A 17,481-nucleotide genomic window follows, 5' to 3' on the forward strand; every position below is an offset into this window, starting at 1 on the left:
CACACGTTTGTTTTTGTGAAAAGTGGGGACATCCCATAGGCGTAATGTTTTTTATACTGTAGAAACTGTATATTCTATGGCCCTACACCAACTCTACACCTAACCCTCACGGGAAACTTTGTGCAGTTTTACTTTCTCAAAAAAAAAAAAAAAACTCATTCTGTATGATTTATAAGTGTTTTGAAAAATGGGGACATGGGTCACCCTCTCCTTGTAATAGCTGTGTCATACCCATGTCATTATACAAAGTTGTGTCCTGATATGTCACAAAAACATGCCCGTATAAGTCTCTCATCCTTTTGTTTTTCTCAGATTATTACATTTTCCTTACACATTTGTTAAATAAATTAGTTGTCTTCAGAATTCATATTTGATCTGATGAACTTTCATCCGAATTTCCCTTGTGAAAACAAGTAAACTTTAGCATATTTTTACTGAAATAATGTACTTTAAAAGAATATACTTAATGTAATGTAATGATATGGATGTAAGGTTTTTGGACAATTGATTACATGTTAATTACAATTAAATAAAATTGTATAATAATTTAAATTGATATTTAATGCAGTTAGTTGAATATAAGAGTGCTTTTGTGACCCACCTAACTTATTTTAACTGTATTTAAGTGTGTTAAACATAATCATGAATATTTAAGTACACTCAAACTTTTTTTTGGTCAAAATATATTCTCTTAACCAAGTTTATTATTCATTGACGACTTTACATTGAGATGTTGAACTTACATAAATTCTTCTTGATAGGTAAGGTTAACGTTTTTTTCAACACGTTAACTCTACTTTCAAGCCCCATATAACATAGATATAACAAGACACTGTAAGGATAAGAATAATCTTAAGGGGATTTTTCAAAAGTTGTGCAAAAATATGCTTTATATTTGTGATTATGTTAGGTGAGACTAGTATCGCAAATACTACAGACCATGGCTTTTTATTTAGTTAATATTATATTATCTGCAAGTATGTGTGTGTGTGTGTGTGTGTGTGTGCGGGAGTGTGTGTGACCCTGGACAACAAAACTAGTCATAAAGGTCAATTTCTTGAAATTGAGATGTATACATCATCTGAAAGCTGAATAAATAAGCTTTTCTTTGATTTATGGTTTGGTAGGATCGGACAATATTTGGCCGAGACACAACTATTTGAAAATCTGGAATCTGAGGGTGCAAAAAAATCAAATACTGAGAAAATCGCCTTTTAAGTTCTTAGCAATGCATATTACTAATCAAAAATTAGGTTTTGATATATTTATGGTAGGAAATTTACAAAATATCTTCATGTAACATGATCTTTACTTAATATCCTAATGATTTTTGACATAAAAGAAAAATCAATAATTTTGACCCATACAGTGTATTTTTGGCTATTGCTAAAAATATATCCCAGTGATTTAAGAATGGTTTTGTGGTCCAGGGTCATATATATATATATATATATATATATATATATATATATATATATATATATATATAGATAGATAGATAGATAGATAGATAGATAGATAGATAGATAGATAGATAGATAGATAGATAGATAGATAGATAGATAGATAGATAGATAGATAGATAGATTTGAAGTATACTACAAGTGCACATTCAGTACAATTAAGTCAGTCATGTATCTTTTCTTTTGTATCAAAACAGTATTCAAGAGGAAGACGTTACTATGAATAAAATGATCAGCAACATACAGGACAATTTACTTTAGATACTATCCACAGAATGAGCGCAAACCAACATGTGATTTAGAGGTGTCTGGCTAAATGTGGACAATACAGAGAAAATAGGCTATCATATCTGTAAAAAACAAAACAAAAAAAACACCAACAAAAACAATCTTAATGCTTTATGTACAAGATCATGTCATACAAGATCCTGTATATGCTTGTGTTTATGGCCAAAACACATCCATGCACATATAGTTCAGAAGTAATATTGCCACATGAAATTTCTTAAAAATGTGCCTAACCCTATTCTGGAAATGAAAAACTATGACAAAGCCTTTGTGGGGAGTATTGGTAGTACAGTTTGACTTGTGAAAGTGCTCTGATTTACATCTCCTGTTTCCACAATCCTCTCATTCTCTTCCACTTCTCCGTCCTTACTGGAGACTGTCTGAGGGGGAGCGAGGAGGTCTTCAAGAATGCCCAAAGATCCTAGCGCTCCATCCATAGCTAAGAAGCTATTAAGACGTCCATGTATCACGGGAATACAGGGTAAATCCCAGCTGAAGTCATGATGTGATGGAGACACCAACAAAGGGAATTGGTCCTCCTCTTTTAGCTCTTCCTCTGTAATCTCAGAGAAGTCTTCGTTTCTCTGTGAAGCTGTCAATAGCTGAGGTTTATAAGGAGAATCAATGCAAAACTGGTCTGTTGTTGGCATTTCTGTGACATGAAGCACCGTTGGATAAGAGTCTTGCCTCTCCAACGACAGACTGACTTCCTCAACGGGAGTTAAGGGAGGATCGCTGTTTTCAGGAGGAGCTCCCCAAGGGCCATAGCTGTCGTCCTGAGAGCAAAAAAAAAAGTATGGACAATGTCAACCTCTGATATTATTTTTTGCAATAACAGGTGCAATATTGTATCATAATTATAATGCATTTGAACATATACTGAGCATTACAAGATTGTTATGGGCTGTCCAGACAGTTTTGGCATTTCTGCATTTTGCTTTTTCATCCCAATCCACTTCTCAGCATCTTGTGTTTTAAATGCGAAAATTTGATTTTTCAATGATAGCTTTAGGATTTGTGGTTTGCTGTTTTCACTCTTTTCTTAACTATTCTTTTTACAACCACCTTTCCAATTAAAAGCATGCTGCACACCAGTTAGTTAAATATTGACAACATCTAGCAACCAAATCTCAATTTATAACAGGTAGAAATGTGGCACAAGGCATCAGAAAGGTTGAGAACCACTTCAGAACCTTGTTATTGTGTCAAATCTTATTTTACAGTTTCGTATAATCAAAGTTCAGTTTATTCGTTTAGTTGTTGACGGATACTGAGGCTATGTATAACATGACATTTCTGCTACTGTGCTTCATAGTGGGGGGAATTCTGGTGGAAAATTTTCAAAAAAAAAATATGACATGTTTTGTATTTTTTGAAAGGTTTCATTTTCGGGTCATCTGTCCACATGCCAAACAGGATACAGAGTCAGTATTCTTGTGCAGTGGATTTGTCAATGCTGCTTATAATACAACTGATGCCAGCAGACACCCAGCTGTTATGTTGAGATTCTGTGACCTCCTTGAAGTTCAGTATGCTTCAGATTGAGTACTTCTATTTGAACCTTTGAATTCTCCCATCCAGGCTAATGAGCTACTAACTAAACCCACATCATAAGATTACTTGTGTTGTATTTGTTTTAAAGAAGGCCTCCAAACTCATAATATTGCATCATGATCATTACATTTAACTAAAATGTATAAATAAACATTATTACCTTTAGTAGTTTTATAGCATTGCTGTTATCAAATTTCGGTAGATTTTCGAAAATCCAAGAGACTCCAATGGACATGCACATTTTCATCATTCTGTAAAGAGAGTATTTTTTTTTTTGAGAAATAAAATAGCAGTTACACACACACACACACACACACAACTTACACACTGTTCACACTGACTGTGACTGTAACATTATGAAACAACGCAGACATGAGCCACATTGTGAAACTACTTGCACAAATGAAAGTGCAAACACTTAGTTAAATCAAAACGCCCTAGTTCAGCACGTCACCTCTGCCGCACACACTTCATGTACATCAGGTTGGCCAGGATCACCATAGGAACAGCAGCAGCCAAACTAATTCCAGCTATCATTCCACCTAGAATCACATTAGGCACTTTAGGATACACAAATGACATCCAATTGTTTGAACAAATCTGCATGAACTGCTCCTAATATTTTCGAAATTACTTTATAAGTGCATAATCTATGAATAATGCATGAATATTATTCAGTGTCTTTTATACACACAGTATGCCATTCTCACCCTAGAAAATTGGTAATATTGTAGTCTGAATGTGCACTGAACCTCATGCTGATTCTCTTAAAGGGACAGCATTACTTTCTTTCATCAGTAAAACACAAAAATGCTGAAAAATGTCTCAGGGTATTTTGTTCATACAGTGAAAGTCAACTGTCAACTATTGAACTTTCAAACACTCTAACCCACGTTATAATCACTTCTGCAGAAGTTTTCTAGAAATATTCATGTTTGTAATTGATTGTGGTTGAACTAATGTGATTTTTAGTTGAGTTGAGTTCCTATACATAATCCAACACTCCTTTATTTCAAAGATCTTTGAACTTTCTCATCTATTTCATAAGGAAAGGCACCTGTTGTCTTGTATGAATCAGTTTGGTGAGGTAGTTTGCTGGGACAACAGCAAGTGGCAGGTTGTCCTTTGGGCCCTTCACCCGCAGAATTCCATGCAGAGACCAGGATATCGTAACACTCCTGTTGGCCTCGCAGCTCCCAACTCAAAGATCTAGGAAATGCATAAGGCACAGTTTCTGCAAGAGACAACAGAACATGAGGAGATGAGGAGTGTTTCTTCCAGGATGTTTCTTTCTGCAGAAGATAACTAAGCATTGTTTTGCATCACTCACACTCTACTGTACTATAGCGATGACTACTTAGCTGACTGGCAGTTTGTCTTTGAAACAGGTTTTAAGGTTAAGCTTCAAAGATCTTTCAGTAACTCTGTAGAATGAAACATGAAAGTTAAAATTCTCATGTAACTGTTCAGCAGGGTGGAGATGTTTAACACTGGCAAAACTGTTATGTACTTTTTCTGTCTGTTCTGCATTTTTTGAAAACACCGTTATGCCACTGGATCATAACAGACATTTTTTAGTTACTGATGTCTGTTTAACAGCTTGGTTAGAGTAGCTTATGTTGGAGACAGAAACATTTGCACACAGCCACATGCTTTCCGCTGTCTACTTCCTGTCATGCCCTGAAGCCACATGTTAAGAATAGCTGCTGAGTCTCAGTCGCGTTAGCCGGAGCTGTAACTTTAAAGACACAAAATGACACAGAAAACAGAGGGCCTCAAGAGATTTGAGTGAGAATCTAGAAAATACGAGAATACATTGATGTCCAGCAGGATTGGACAAGACATATGAACGGCCTAGGGCTGGGATAAACGATTATTTTTTAAACGATTAATCTAGCGAATATTTTTCCGATGCATCGATTAATCTAACGATTAATTTTTTCCAGACCGATTCGATTTCGATTATCTGCCCATTAATTGACTACTAACGATTTATACATGTTGATTTACATATCTGAATGAAAAAAAACACAAATTCCTTAACATTGCAATATATTTTTTTTGCTCTTAAAATTACAAAATAAAAGACTGACTAAGAATGCATTACTTTGCACTTGCACATAGCTTACTGAAACAAGCTTATTGAACACATAGGGCCTAGCTTACTGAAAAAAGTCCTTCTTTCAGATGAAAATAACAACAACTTGATGTCTAGCATTCAATAAAAAAGGTCACCCAAAATACTTGTTTAGAGCAATTGAAAGAATACAGTAACCAATGTAAACTTGAGGGCTTTAAGCTAATACAGAGAGTGCTTTTCCAAAACAAAAACAAAAAACAAAACAAAACAAAAATTAACAGTGGGAGCAAGCAGCCTGTCATGGAGAAAAAAAAAATCTCTGAATGCTCCAAGTGAAACTTTGGCGTTCCGCCCTTTTTCCATCGTTTCTAATGACTTTGGTTAATATGCACTAGGGAGAGAGAGAGAGAGAGAGAGCAAGACAGCACTCGTGTAGTTTGAAGACTGTGAGTGCACCAGCGCGCCTGAAACTTTGGTGTTTAGCCCTATTTCTATCGTGTTTAATGATTTTCATTAATATGCACAAGGGAGAGAGAGAGCAAGAAGCGCTCGTGTTGTTTTAAGACTGTTAGTGCGCGCGCACAGCCGGGGCTTTCTCTCGTACGCGCCCTGTCAGGCGCAGCAGTCATTCTATTCTACATCACATTTTATTCGTCTTTATTTATCGTTTAATTTTTGATCTAGAGATTTAAACTATATTCACCATGTAGGCTACAGTGATTTACAAAGTTATTAAAACACATTCATGTAAGGTTTTTTTATGCTGCGGCTCCCGGGGAGCAGTCGGGGGTTCGGTGCCCTGCTCAAGAGCACCTCAGTCGTGGTATTGCCGTCCCGAGACTCAAACCCACAACCTTTGGGTTAGGAGTCAAACTCTCAAACCATTAGGCCACAACTTCCCCACAAATTACTTTTTGACCCAATTAGTCAAAAAGTACATAAACAATGCAGCAAGCATGTGAGCTGTTATCAAAGGCAAAGGAGCCATTTTTTGTTATTATGTGAATAAATACTATTTAGTTTTTTCAGTTAGTTTTTTGTCCAAATATTAAAATTCCATTAATAGAACTTTTTTGACAGATTCCTATAATATGTGTGTTTTTTCAGGTGGTCTAATAAATTGTTAAGGACTGTATGTTTTCATAGCATTCAGTTGGCACATTTGTTTTTAGGACATTGGGCAGAATGTGGAATAGTGGGTTTTTCTCAGTAAAATAAAAATAAAAAAGGGGGTTTAATCCGATTAATCAAAAACGTAATCGGCCAACTAATTGATGATTAAAATAATTGTTAGTTGCAGCCCTAAATAATTTTGTGCGACTACAAGTATATTATAACATTAGAAATTGAAAGTCACCTGCTACAGTCGTAAACATGTGAACCCCATCTGTGAATAGTTTTCACTTTCAGATCAATCTGACATCTGGGCCTGTCCCTCTGAGAGTGACATCTTTTTTTTTTTTCCAATAATAATAATACATTTTTCTTGAGCACCAAATCAACATATTAGAATGATTTCTGAATTATCATGTGACAGTGAAGACTGGGGTAATGGCTGCTAAAAAAATACTTTCCCATTACATTAATTAAATTACATTTTAAATTATAGTAAAATATAAAACAGTTATTAAAAAATAGTTACTGTATTTTTGATCAATTAAATGCAGCTATGGTAGGTGAGACTTTTTAACCGATCTGTCAGACCCTATACTGGTCAGATGGCTTGCTGGTTATTTAAGATTCCGGTGAAGCTTGTTTCATACTCAGTTTCATATTTTGTTGCATCAGGGTAGGAAAAGCTGATTTGAGCTGGTCTGTAGGCTTTATAGGGCTTTTTGGGGCACTTTTCAGCAGGTGAGTAGTAGATCAGCTGGCCTCCCAGCTAAACCAGTTAAACAAAAGCTTTGCCAGGCTGGAAGTCCAGCTAAAACCAGCAGCTTAGGCTTACGCTGGTATAGATTTTTTTTATAAAATATATTTTTTATAAGCATGCATATTGATTTTGTATAATCCATTAACGCAACAAGACATAAAACGTTTTAAAAGTGATTCCCATGTCAGTTGCTTAAAAAACCATTACCTTATTTACACTCAGTTGTTTGCAGTCACAGTTCAGCAACACACAGAACATCAGTTTTAGACCAGTGGTGTAGAAGTGTAGAGGAGTGGGGTTACTGGAAGAGGATGTGTACTCTTTCAGTAAATGGTGGAAAACCCTGCTGTCAAACTGTGGGTGTGACTGTGATGAGTCTCAAACCAAAGACAGGTAAAGTCTTTCCACTCTGCTAAATGCACAAAGGTGCACTGCATTACTTGTGGAGTGAGGTTAAAGACGCCAGAGTAGTTGTGAAAAAAAAGAAAAAAAAAACTTTCTTTTTTTTATATTTAGACAGTGTTAGCGAACAAACAAAAGTTCTGATTCGCATTTACAAACCATGTGACTCCTGCCCTCACTCACACTGACACAAACCACAGCCCAACACACTCACACAGCTGTTTTACTCACGGTTCTGAAGAAGTCTCTTGTCAACATGTCTCTGGAAGTAAATGGTGTAGTTTCTGATAAATCCCCTTTGTTTTTCTTGCTTGAGCTCTTCCCATTGGATCAAAATCAGGTTTTCCCCTATAGTGGTAATAGATACATCTGGACCAGCTAGAGGCTCTGAAAGAGAAACAACACACTGGATTAAGAGATTAAGTGACACTTCGATCTCTGAGCAGGAGAATGTTTTAAAAATTATAAAAACTAAAATGTAACCTTTATAAATGCTACTGTATTTAATAAACTCATTAACTCACTTATTTTTTACAAATTCACTGTCGGCGCCCTCTTGTGGCAATTTAGAGGGAGAGCAGGGTTCTTGTAACCCTTTTTTTCTGCTCATTTTTTTTTTTAGTTTAGCCTAATGTTTTTGAAGTAATGCCTAAAATATCTTTGACATATTAGTAACTGTAATAATATAGTAGAAAATATTTATATTTAAAATAAATGCTATTATTCAGAACTTTCCATTCACACACAAAAAATATAAATAAATAAATAAATACATAAATGTATCATAAAACAATCTAATAAGTGCATATAGGTGAGCAAAAGAGATTTCTTTTGAAAACATTGAAAAATATGACTGTATTAAGTTTAAGTTATTACTAGTATTACATTTGAGTAAGAATGATCTCACCTACTAAATTCTTTAGACAAAACCCGAATAGGTGTGCTATTGTCAGTAGTTTCCCAGCAATAATAATAATAATAATAATAATAATAATAATAATAATAATAATAATAATATAAGCAACAACATAAAGCTCACACAGACGTTGAAAGAAAGAGAGAATATAGTAATCATGTACTTACTCTCTTCCTTTGCATAAACCTGAACAAATGCAGGGTCTGAAACTCCACTGGCTTCTTCAGTATATAATGAAATGTTATACAGGACTCCGGCTCGCATCCCTGCAAGAAGCAAGAACAAGTTCAGAATTGTTTAAGGACTTTATGATGAAACTTGAATAACGAATATTATTATATGAACTAAATTAATCTACAAAACATATTATACTGTGTTTTTAACCGTTTTAATACTTTTCAACCTTAGATGTTAAGATCAATAGCAAACCTCTTACCTTCTAGAAATGTACAATTATAATATTTTCCTAATCTCTTCCATTCTAAGGTCACTGGGCTCTGTTGCCACTGCACAACAAAACCCAGAATGCCCTTCAGCTCCTCACTGTACTGAGACACATCCCATGCTAGAAGCACACTGCCCCCTGCTGCTGGACCTAAATGTGTTATCATGGGGGCCGCTTTACCTGTGACACACATACACCGCAACGAATATAACATTTCTGTGTAGACACATGTAGATGGCTTTTAAAAGAATACTATCACTTTCTGTGAGTTCTACATAACTCAATAAATAAACAGTTTCTGACCTGTATATGTCAAGCTTACAGAAGCAGGCGGGGAGGAACCAGCTGCTGTCACAGCACTGACATTAACCTTGGCTGTGTTCAGCTGAAGAGTTTGATGAGTGACAAGAGCTGAGCAGTTCAGTTCGTGGATCTTGCCTTCTTCTTTATAAGATAACTTGTAATATAACAAACCTCCACTGTCATATTCTGGTCTATAGTGCTGTAAGAAGGAGAAATAAATAGTCAACAAGTGAGTTCATGTTGAGGGCAAAGGCCTATGAGATTATAAATTGTTCTTTTTAGTCAGTTCTTTCAATGAGCTGCCTGATGTGGTTCACAAACTGAACTGAATGATTCATTCTCAAACTGGACTGCTCCAGTTCACAAACTCGCTTCTTGAGTGGGATGGAGAAATAAAGCCATAGTCCACCCAAAGAGTATCTCATTATGGTTTAAAGTTAATAAAGGTACTATATATATAATTTCTTATTTTATTTTTTACAACTATCAGATCATTTCAGAAAACTCTGATTCATCAACTGTCTTACAGATTACTGTTATGTTTGCTTTGCATGTTTGTTTGATTTTTAAGCACTGGCTATGACTATTTGCATATTATCAACTCAAAGTAATGGATCATTTGATTTGGTTGGAAAAGCCCTTAAATTTTCAGTCTAATATTTAAATATAACGGTCTACTGTATAATGTCAATGAACTTTCAACATTTTTTGGGTCAGAAAGATTTTTGTCTTTAAAGAAATTAATACTTTTATTCAGAAAAAAATAATAAAAGTTTTTTTACTTTACTTAAATATTTAAAATAAATTTTATTATTGACTTTTTTATTAAAAAATAAATATTTCATGGTTGCCACACACACACACACATACAAAAACAGTTTTTCTATGATAATAATTATAAGAAATGTTGCTTGAGTGATAAATTACTTATATTTGTTTATAAACATAAAAAACCTTACCAATCCCAAACCTGAAAGTAATTTATGTTATAGACGGTTTCAACGGCATCAACATAAACAAACGTTAATGCGCGTGAGCGCTTTTGTGGACCTAACTTAACTTCCGGTAGACTCCAAATAGAATCAATAACAACAGCCAAGTCCCTCCAGAGTAGATATTTTTTGATAACAAACAAAATGTGTTTTCTGTGTGGATCAGGCGGACTTAATGAAAATGCTCATTATTTGCCAGCAGGAGATGTTTTAAAGCATAGACATAAAGCGCGAGAAATAGAGGTTTCCCCAGTAACAGCTGTAAACAAAGCAGAGCTGGTACGCTCACACGCTGCTTTATCACGCATATAACATGCAAGTGTTCTTTCAGAAATACAGCGATATAAAAACACCCGTGCCTCGTTTTGATATTTAAACATATAAATGTAAGGAATTATTATTATTAAACGTGCAGTTAGTTATGTAACGTTACGTTACTCATGTTTATTTAACGAAGCCTTTTTGAAAATCGATCAGTTTTAAAATTGTGGCGAGTCTCCAAAAATAAATAAACGTATGGGAAACACATCCCGCAGCACAACCACCTGAGCCCAACTTCAGTCTACTCATCACCTTGGCTTTAACTGCGTTTGTTGATGGCACCGCAGCCAGACCGATATACACAACACAGACCGGAAGTTAACTTAGGTCCAGGCGCGTGCGCCCGATGAAACCGTCTATATACAGTTATTCCTTTGTTTGAAATCTTCAACCTAATTTCATGTTATGATTCATCTGTACAGTAGATGGTGCTGTTACCTTCCACAACACTGTGACATTAACAGGTCCATGAGGACTGGTTCTGCTGATGACTCTCCACACATCAAGTTTGTGTGATGGTGCTAGAACATATTAAAACGAAATTGTCAAAACAATATGCAGGTAAAACACATTGACTAACCTAATCTGACTATAAAGGAATTACCAATTCCTGGGCTGATCATATTGAAGGGATGACTCCACATGCTGCAGTTTGTTGAAGAAACACACACTCTCAGCTCAAACTGATAGGGTATCAATGGTTTTAAGGCTTTCTGCATCAGAATACATCCATCTAGGAGCTCCTTCACACTTCCCAAGACCTGATCAAATATGATAGCAAAAATCTCTAAGACAGCTAATGGATGGTTTGCTTTTAAAGGAATGGTTGACCCAAAAAGGAAAATTTGCTTCGCCCCAAGGTCATCCAAGATGTAGAAAAGTTTGTTTCTTCATCAGAACAGATTTGGAGAAATTTAGCATTACATCACTTGCTCAATGTATCTGCTGCAGTAAATGGGTGCCGTCAGAATTTGAGGTCAAATATTTGATAAAAAAAAAAAAAACATCACAATAACCCATAAGCAATTGACACAGCTCCAGTCCATCAATGAACATATTTTGAAGAAAAAAGCTGCATGGTTGTAAGAAACAAATCCATCTTTAAGACATTTTTAACTTTAAACCATTGCTTCTGGCTAAAATATGAGTCCGTTATCCATAATATTGCTTTCTTGTCTTGTCTGAATCAGTAGAAAAATATACACACTAGTCCAACCCAGTCCAAAACAGTTCTAAACAAATGTCAGTAGATTTTGATGTGATGCAAAATATGTAAAATCGTATTTTATCCATAAACAAGCTTTTTTTCTTCACAAGATATTAACCGATCGACTGAAGTTGTGTGAATTATTGTGATTTTGTCAACTGTTTAGACTCTCATTCTGACGGCACCCATTTACTGCAGAGGATCCATAGGCAAGCAATTTATGTAGTGTTAAACTTTTCCAAATCTGTTCCTGTGAAGAAAAAAACTTGTCTACATCTTGCATAGCCTGAGGGTGAACAATTTCTCAGCAAATTTACATTTTTGGATGAACTATACCTATTATTAACATGTTTTTATATGAGAAATAGGCATTTGACTCTCACCCAGTCCTGGTCATCATGTGCTTCTCTGAACCTCAAAACTGGTTTCAGCGTATCTTCCGAGCCATTCCAGTATATTGCAGGAGAAAGAGTGCCATTTTCAAACACAACTCTTGTTATCTCTGGAGTGCCTGGAATCACTGAACATAAAATTGATTATATGATTCAGGTTAAACAATCGTATCTTGGGATGTCAAAATATATTCTATAGCACTTTTACTGAGTGAAAGAAGAAGATCAAGAGACCATGATATGTTCAAAATGAGAAAGTGCTTCAGAAATTAGTAAGTGTGTGTAATTTATTCTCTTACCAATGTCCCAGATCGAGAAGTTAAAAGTAGAGTGTGACTCTCCTAATGCATTGTGACCTCTTACATGGACTTTGTATGTCATGTTCTCAACAAAAAGTGATCGTGGAATAGAGACATGACCATCTTTGTTCATCACATACTGGAAGAACTGGGAAGTTCTGTCGCTTTGCATAGAATAATACATAAGAAAAATAAATATTGTTTTGATTTTTAACTCTATATTTGAGAAAGGTTTCTTACATTATTAAGTGTACAATACCATCTTAATGTCATCAAACTGTTTAAATAATACAACTTGAATAAGAAATACTTACTGAAATGTCACTGTGAAATTCGTGAATAAATATGTCTCAGTTGTGACCATCAGAGAGCAGTTTACATACTCCGAATTTTTGTATGTGAGGCAGCTGAATTTCGGTTTACCTGGAGGGTCTAAAGCAGAAAATTGATTAATAACTGCATATTTGTAATCAAAATCTGGGTAGTTGTTCAGAATATTCACAACTAACTAGCATGTTTAACCAAAGGAGAAACATATGGGGAATCAATGGTTGGTGAATGTCACAGAATTTTCATTCATATATTTTCATATATAGTTATATTTCATGTATGTGATCTATTGTCTCTTAAACTCCTTAAGCTATATTTAACCCTTCAAATCATTTAAATTGGTTTAGATTGATTCAGTCATATGAAATTATATTTTGGCCTGAATAAGCCAGTTATTTGAGATATTGCATCTATGGTGTAGAGCGTGTGAATACACATAACATATTAACTTACAGCCAGCCTTGAAGTCTTGACCGCAAACAGTGTGCCATGTGTCTCCCTCCTTCACCTTGCAGAGTAGCCAAAAACTGGGCTGACTGATGACTATTTGTGTTTTTATTACAGAGCAATTAATTGTTTCGAAAATGGTCTGTCCATTGAAGACTAAGGCAAAGTGTCTGCCACAGTCCTCCGTGTTCGACTGGCAACCTACAGTCAAGTTGGAGCCCAGGTGGATGACATCTGAGTCTACTATCAACTTTCCAACACAACTGACTCTGTAGCAGTCTAAGCAGAGAGAGAAACCCCTGTTCAAGCTTGATCATAAAACATATTCAAATGTAATAGAAAAATGCAATCACAGTGACTTTACTCACCACAGAATTTGCTGCTGAAAAGGAGAAAAAAGACCACCTGCCAGACTCTGAGGAAATAATCCATTTCATGCCTTTCTTGTTCTGGTCCTCAGTGTTGATCATTGAATAGTGAGAATATTTTTTTCCCACGCTTCATGCCTAGTCCTTACGCTTCTTCTCCTGTCCTCTCATTGCATGAAGCAAATCAGCATGTAGCCTAGTCAGAACAAAAAGTGGGTTGCCTTCCATATCATCATTCCTTTTTAAAGATGTAAAACAGGTCACATGTGTGCATATGAGTATTGTATATCAAAGGTATTAAAAAAACTGCCGAGGCTGAATGTTCACAGAAAATGATAAGCTCGCGATCTAGTCAGCATCCTCATGAGAGATACTGAATGCTACAAGCCTAATCTTTTTTATGTCAGCCTGGTTTTCTCAGAGTTGTCTTGCTCTTTTAAGAACCAATGACCTAGATTCGTGGTATTTGTGCCTTCTCTGAAACTCTGAAGCGTGTTTCAACAGTCATGCATCCTACTTATTAAACCACCTTTTTAGTCATCACGATCATTAACTGCTATCAAACAGTTACTTTACTGTACAGCATACATGAAATATTCTGATGTTACATTAACTTTACCTTTAAAGTCATGCATCATAGAATCATGGTAATTCAAATCTAAAACTGAAAAATATGTATTTCAGTAAGATATGATACTTCAAATGGCAGTAGAAGAAAAGTGAAAACCAAACAAACCTTTCTAATGCACGTACAATAGTGATTTCTCATCAGTTTGGGCTCCTCTGCTGTTTCCATCATAGATGTTATGAGGATGTTAAAACCAGTGGAGGAAGAGAACAATACTCATTATTTCAGTAAAACCTCCTCATGAAGCATGATGTAATGTCTCTCATAAACATACATTTTACACACAAACTCTGTTGATAGCAAAATTATACTTAAGCAAACTAAAGACAGCTAAATATGTGAGGCTCTCGAACAACGAAATTAGACTGAATTACCCTTGATCTCCTAACACGTTCCCTCTCACATGTGCATAGCTTGTGAAAATAACACCACAGAACAGCCTTCCTGCCTGCCCCAGATTTTTGATCTCTTTAAAACTTACTTTCCATCTTAATCTTCAAAATGTTTCTGGGGAAAACCAACTGACATAGATGAATCGGAGATACAGAGTAATACGAAGAATGCACTAATAACAGATTAATAAGAAGAGGCATTTATAATAATAATAATAATAAACAATAAAAATGATAAGCTTCATGAGATCAAGTTATTTACAGTAATGGTGTGAAAACTGAAAAATGAACAAAACAAAAGAAAACAATGAGGTTAGCGTTAGTCCCACAATTACAGTTTGTGTAAAAACTGACACGTCTAAACCACAAAGACAGACCACAAGTCACAAAATAAATAAAGAAAGGAGGAAGGAAGGAAAGAAAGACATTAAAATATCTAATTCTTTTGCATGTTAAATTTAACAAATTTAACTTAATAACTTTTTTGTTTTGTGAACATGAATAGAGACATATTAAAATATGCACACTTTTTGTGTTAAACACAAAAAACTCCCCAAATAATTACTCATATCCTTTGAGACAGTTGCTAACCTTTGACTTTATCTCAGGAGTCGTCTTATCTTTCTTTGATAAAATGAACTGAGGTCTTTCGACCGCAATTCATTTTTTACGAAACACAACCAGAACCTGCTTATTTGAACTGTTAATCTACCTAGAAAATGGAAGCCGGTTTAAAATGATTAATTGGTGATATAAAATGTGGACTAATAATCATTTTAGGTTGTCACAGTATAATGAAAAAATGTCTCTAGTATTTTTATGCGCGCGCATGTGTTGCAGTTTGTTGTTTTGATACTCTTGTTTTTATATAATTCGCACACTACATGAAACAAAACACAAATGTATTTAATAATCACATTATAAACATAATAACCCCCAAATATTAAGTATATAATAACAATGCATAACTTTGGTCTTTGAGTATGAAAGGGGGCGTGGTCATCCAAGGTGCTATGTTGCTATATTGATCAACAGTTAGTTCTGGTCATCGAATCCGAAGTTGGTTGATAAAATAACTGCAATAAAGTAATTAACAATTACGTATTTGTTTATATATAGGATACATAGGCCTAATGTATTCTAGATTATTTAATCAATTATAGGCTATAGTTGTACAGAATGTTCTAATTCAACGGACTAACTTAACATTTTCTAGATATTATTTCGTACTCCGTCATAGTTAATCCGGCTCTTAAGGATTTAATGCTATCTCTTGGAATATGAAAGTGACATGCATGTGACATGTGGCCCATACTCTGCATTTGTGCACACACACAGCAATGAACACACACACACACACACACACACACAAAGCAGTGGGCAGCCATTTTTGCTGCTGCGCCCGGTGAAGCAGTTGGGGGTTCAGTGCCTTGCTCAAGAGCATCTCAGTCCTGGTGTTGAAGGTGGAGTGGGTGATGTACATTAACTCCCCCACCAACAATCCCTGCCAGTACGAACCTCAAACCCACAACCTTTGTGTTACAAGTTCAACTCTTCTTAACTGTATTTGTTATACACTGTAAAAAATGTTTTTTTGAACTTGTAAATAAAGATAGCATCAGTTAAGTAAATTTTACAAACAAATACTATTTTGTCTTTTTACTTCAAAATATCATGTTTAATTCAATAAGCTACTTGAGGTTTCATTTTTATTTATTTTACTTAAATACACAAGTAAATTCAAATGGAACTGACTAGGTAGAAATGAAAGTTAAAACTCAAGTATATTTTACTAGGAACCGTTTGTTATGCTTACAAGGATTCTTTAAGTAAATATCAAAGTTATGATGCCATATTTCCCATCAAGCAATGGGGCATGAATAATTAAAAATGTACACTGTTTTATGGTTGTTTTTGTTGTTAGTTGTTTATTTTAGTTGTTAGTTGTTGTTTGTTTTAGTAACATACTGTTTTGTGACACCTGGAGTTTATTTTCTATTCAAAATGACCCATTGATACTCAAACACTATTCACTGATTGCTACCGTCATTGTGTGTGGTGTACCAAGTATTGAGGTCTCTGTGTTCAGGTGGCTTTTCATTTTATTGAGTGGGCATATCATCTTAAAATGATAACAGCCTGTCTACATGCTTACTTGCATGTTTGCAAGTGAACCAAATGCTTTAATAGCACGGTGATTGACCAGTGTTACCTTGTTAAAGTAAATTGCATAAACTCACAGATTTTATTAAATTCAATGTTTAAGTTGTACTTAAAATATATGAGTTCAAAATTTGCAAAAGAAAAATACAGTTGTACGCTTTTTTTCAGTAATAAGCATTAGGCTACACAATGTAAAATTCAGAAACAAAGAGTCACCAAAATTAACTGGGAATTTCCAAGTAAACCTAACTTAAAAATGTCTAATTAAACCTACTAATAATTATGTTTAGGCTTTTACTTAGCAAATGTTTGTAAATTTACTACAATTTTCTGAGTGAAAAAACTTAGCAAGCTTTTTTCAAGTAAATCCTACTCATTTTTTACAGTGTAGGAAAATCTATTAGAAATTATACCACAATAAATAGACTAGCCTAAACGTGATGAATTCTATTAAAGGTGGCCATGAGTAGTTCAAAAAGATTTGAATATATGTTAGTGCTAGTGCAATATTGTTTTCTTGAATCCTTTTAGTTTTTTAGTTTATGAGCCTTTTTTAGACAATATTCAACTTTTTCAATACCATTTTAAAGTGGCAGTTTCTCAACAGAATTCAAATAG

The 17,481-nt window shown here is 34.8% G+C and overlaps 1 protein-coding gene across 1 annotated transcript; it reads right to left on the bottom strand.

Moving 5' to 3' along the window:
* Window positions 1-1,641: 1,641 nt before the first annotated feature.
* Window positions 1,642-14,140, bottom strand: LOC113050498 (interleukin-12 receptor subunit beta-2-like). The gene is made up of 15 exons (XM_026213497.1): window positions 13,681-14,140; window positions 13,319-13,591; window positions 12,850-12,967; window positions 12,536-12,699; window positions 12,228-12,364; window positions 11,242-11,398; window positions 11,076-11,158; window positions 9,325-9,523; window positions 9,013-9,201; window positions 8,744-8,842; window positions 7,892-8,047; window positions 4,363-4,539; window positions 3,760-3,847; window positions 3,466-3,556; window positions 1,642-2,527 (listed from the first exon to the last, which is right to left on the bottom strand). The coding sequence occupies exons 1-15, from the start codon at window positions 13,742-13,744 to the stop codon at window positions 2,006-2,008; spliced, it is 2,517 nt and encodes an 838-aa protein (XP_026069282.1). The 5' UTR covers window positions 13,745-14,140; the 3' UTR covers window positions 1,642-2,005.
* Between the last annotated feature and the right edge of the window lie 3,341 nt (window positions 14,141-17,481).

This window comes from Carassius auratus, chromosome 31, assembly GCF_003368295.1.
Source record: "Carassius auratus strain Wakin chromosome 31, ASM336829v1, whole genome shotgun sequence".
In the NCBI taxonomy this organism is placed as follows: domain Eukaryota; kingdom Metazoa; phylum Chordata; class Actinopteri; order Cypriniformes; family Cyprinidae; genus Carassius; species Carassius auratus.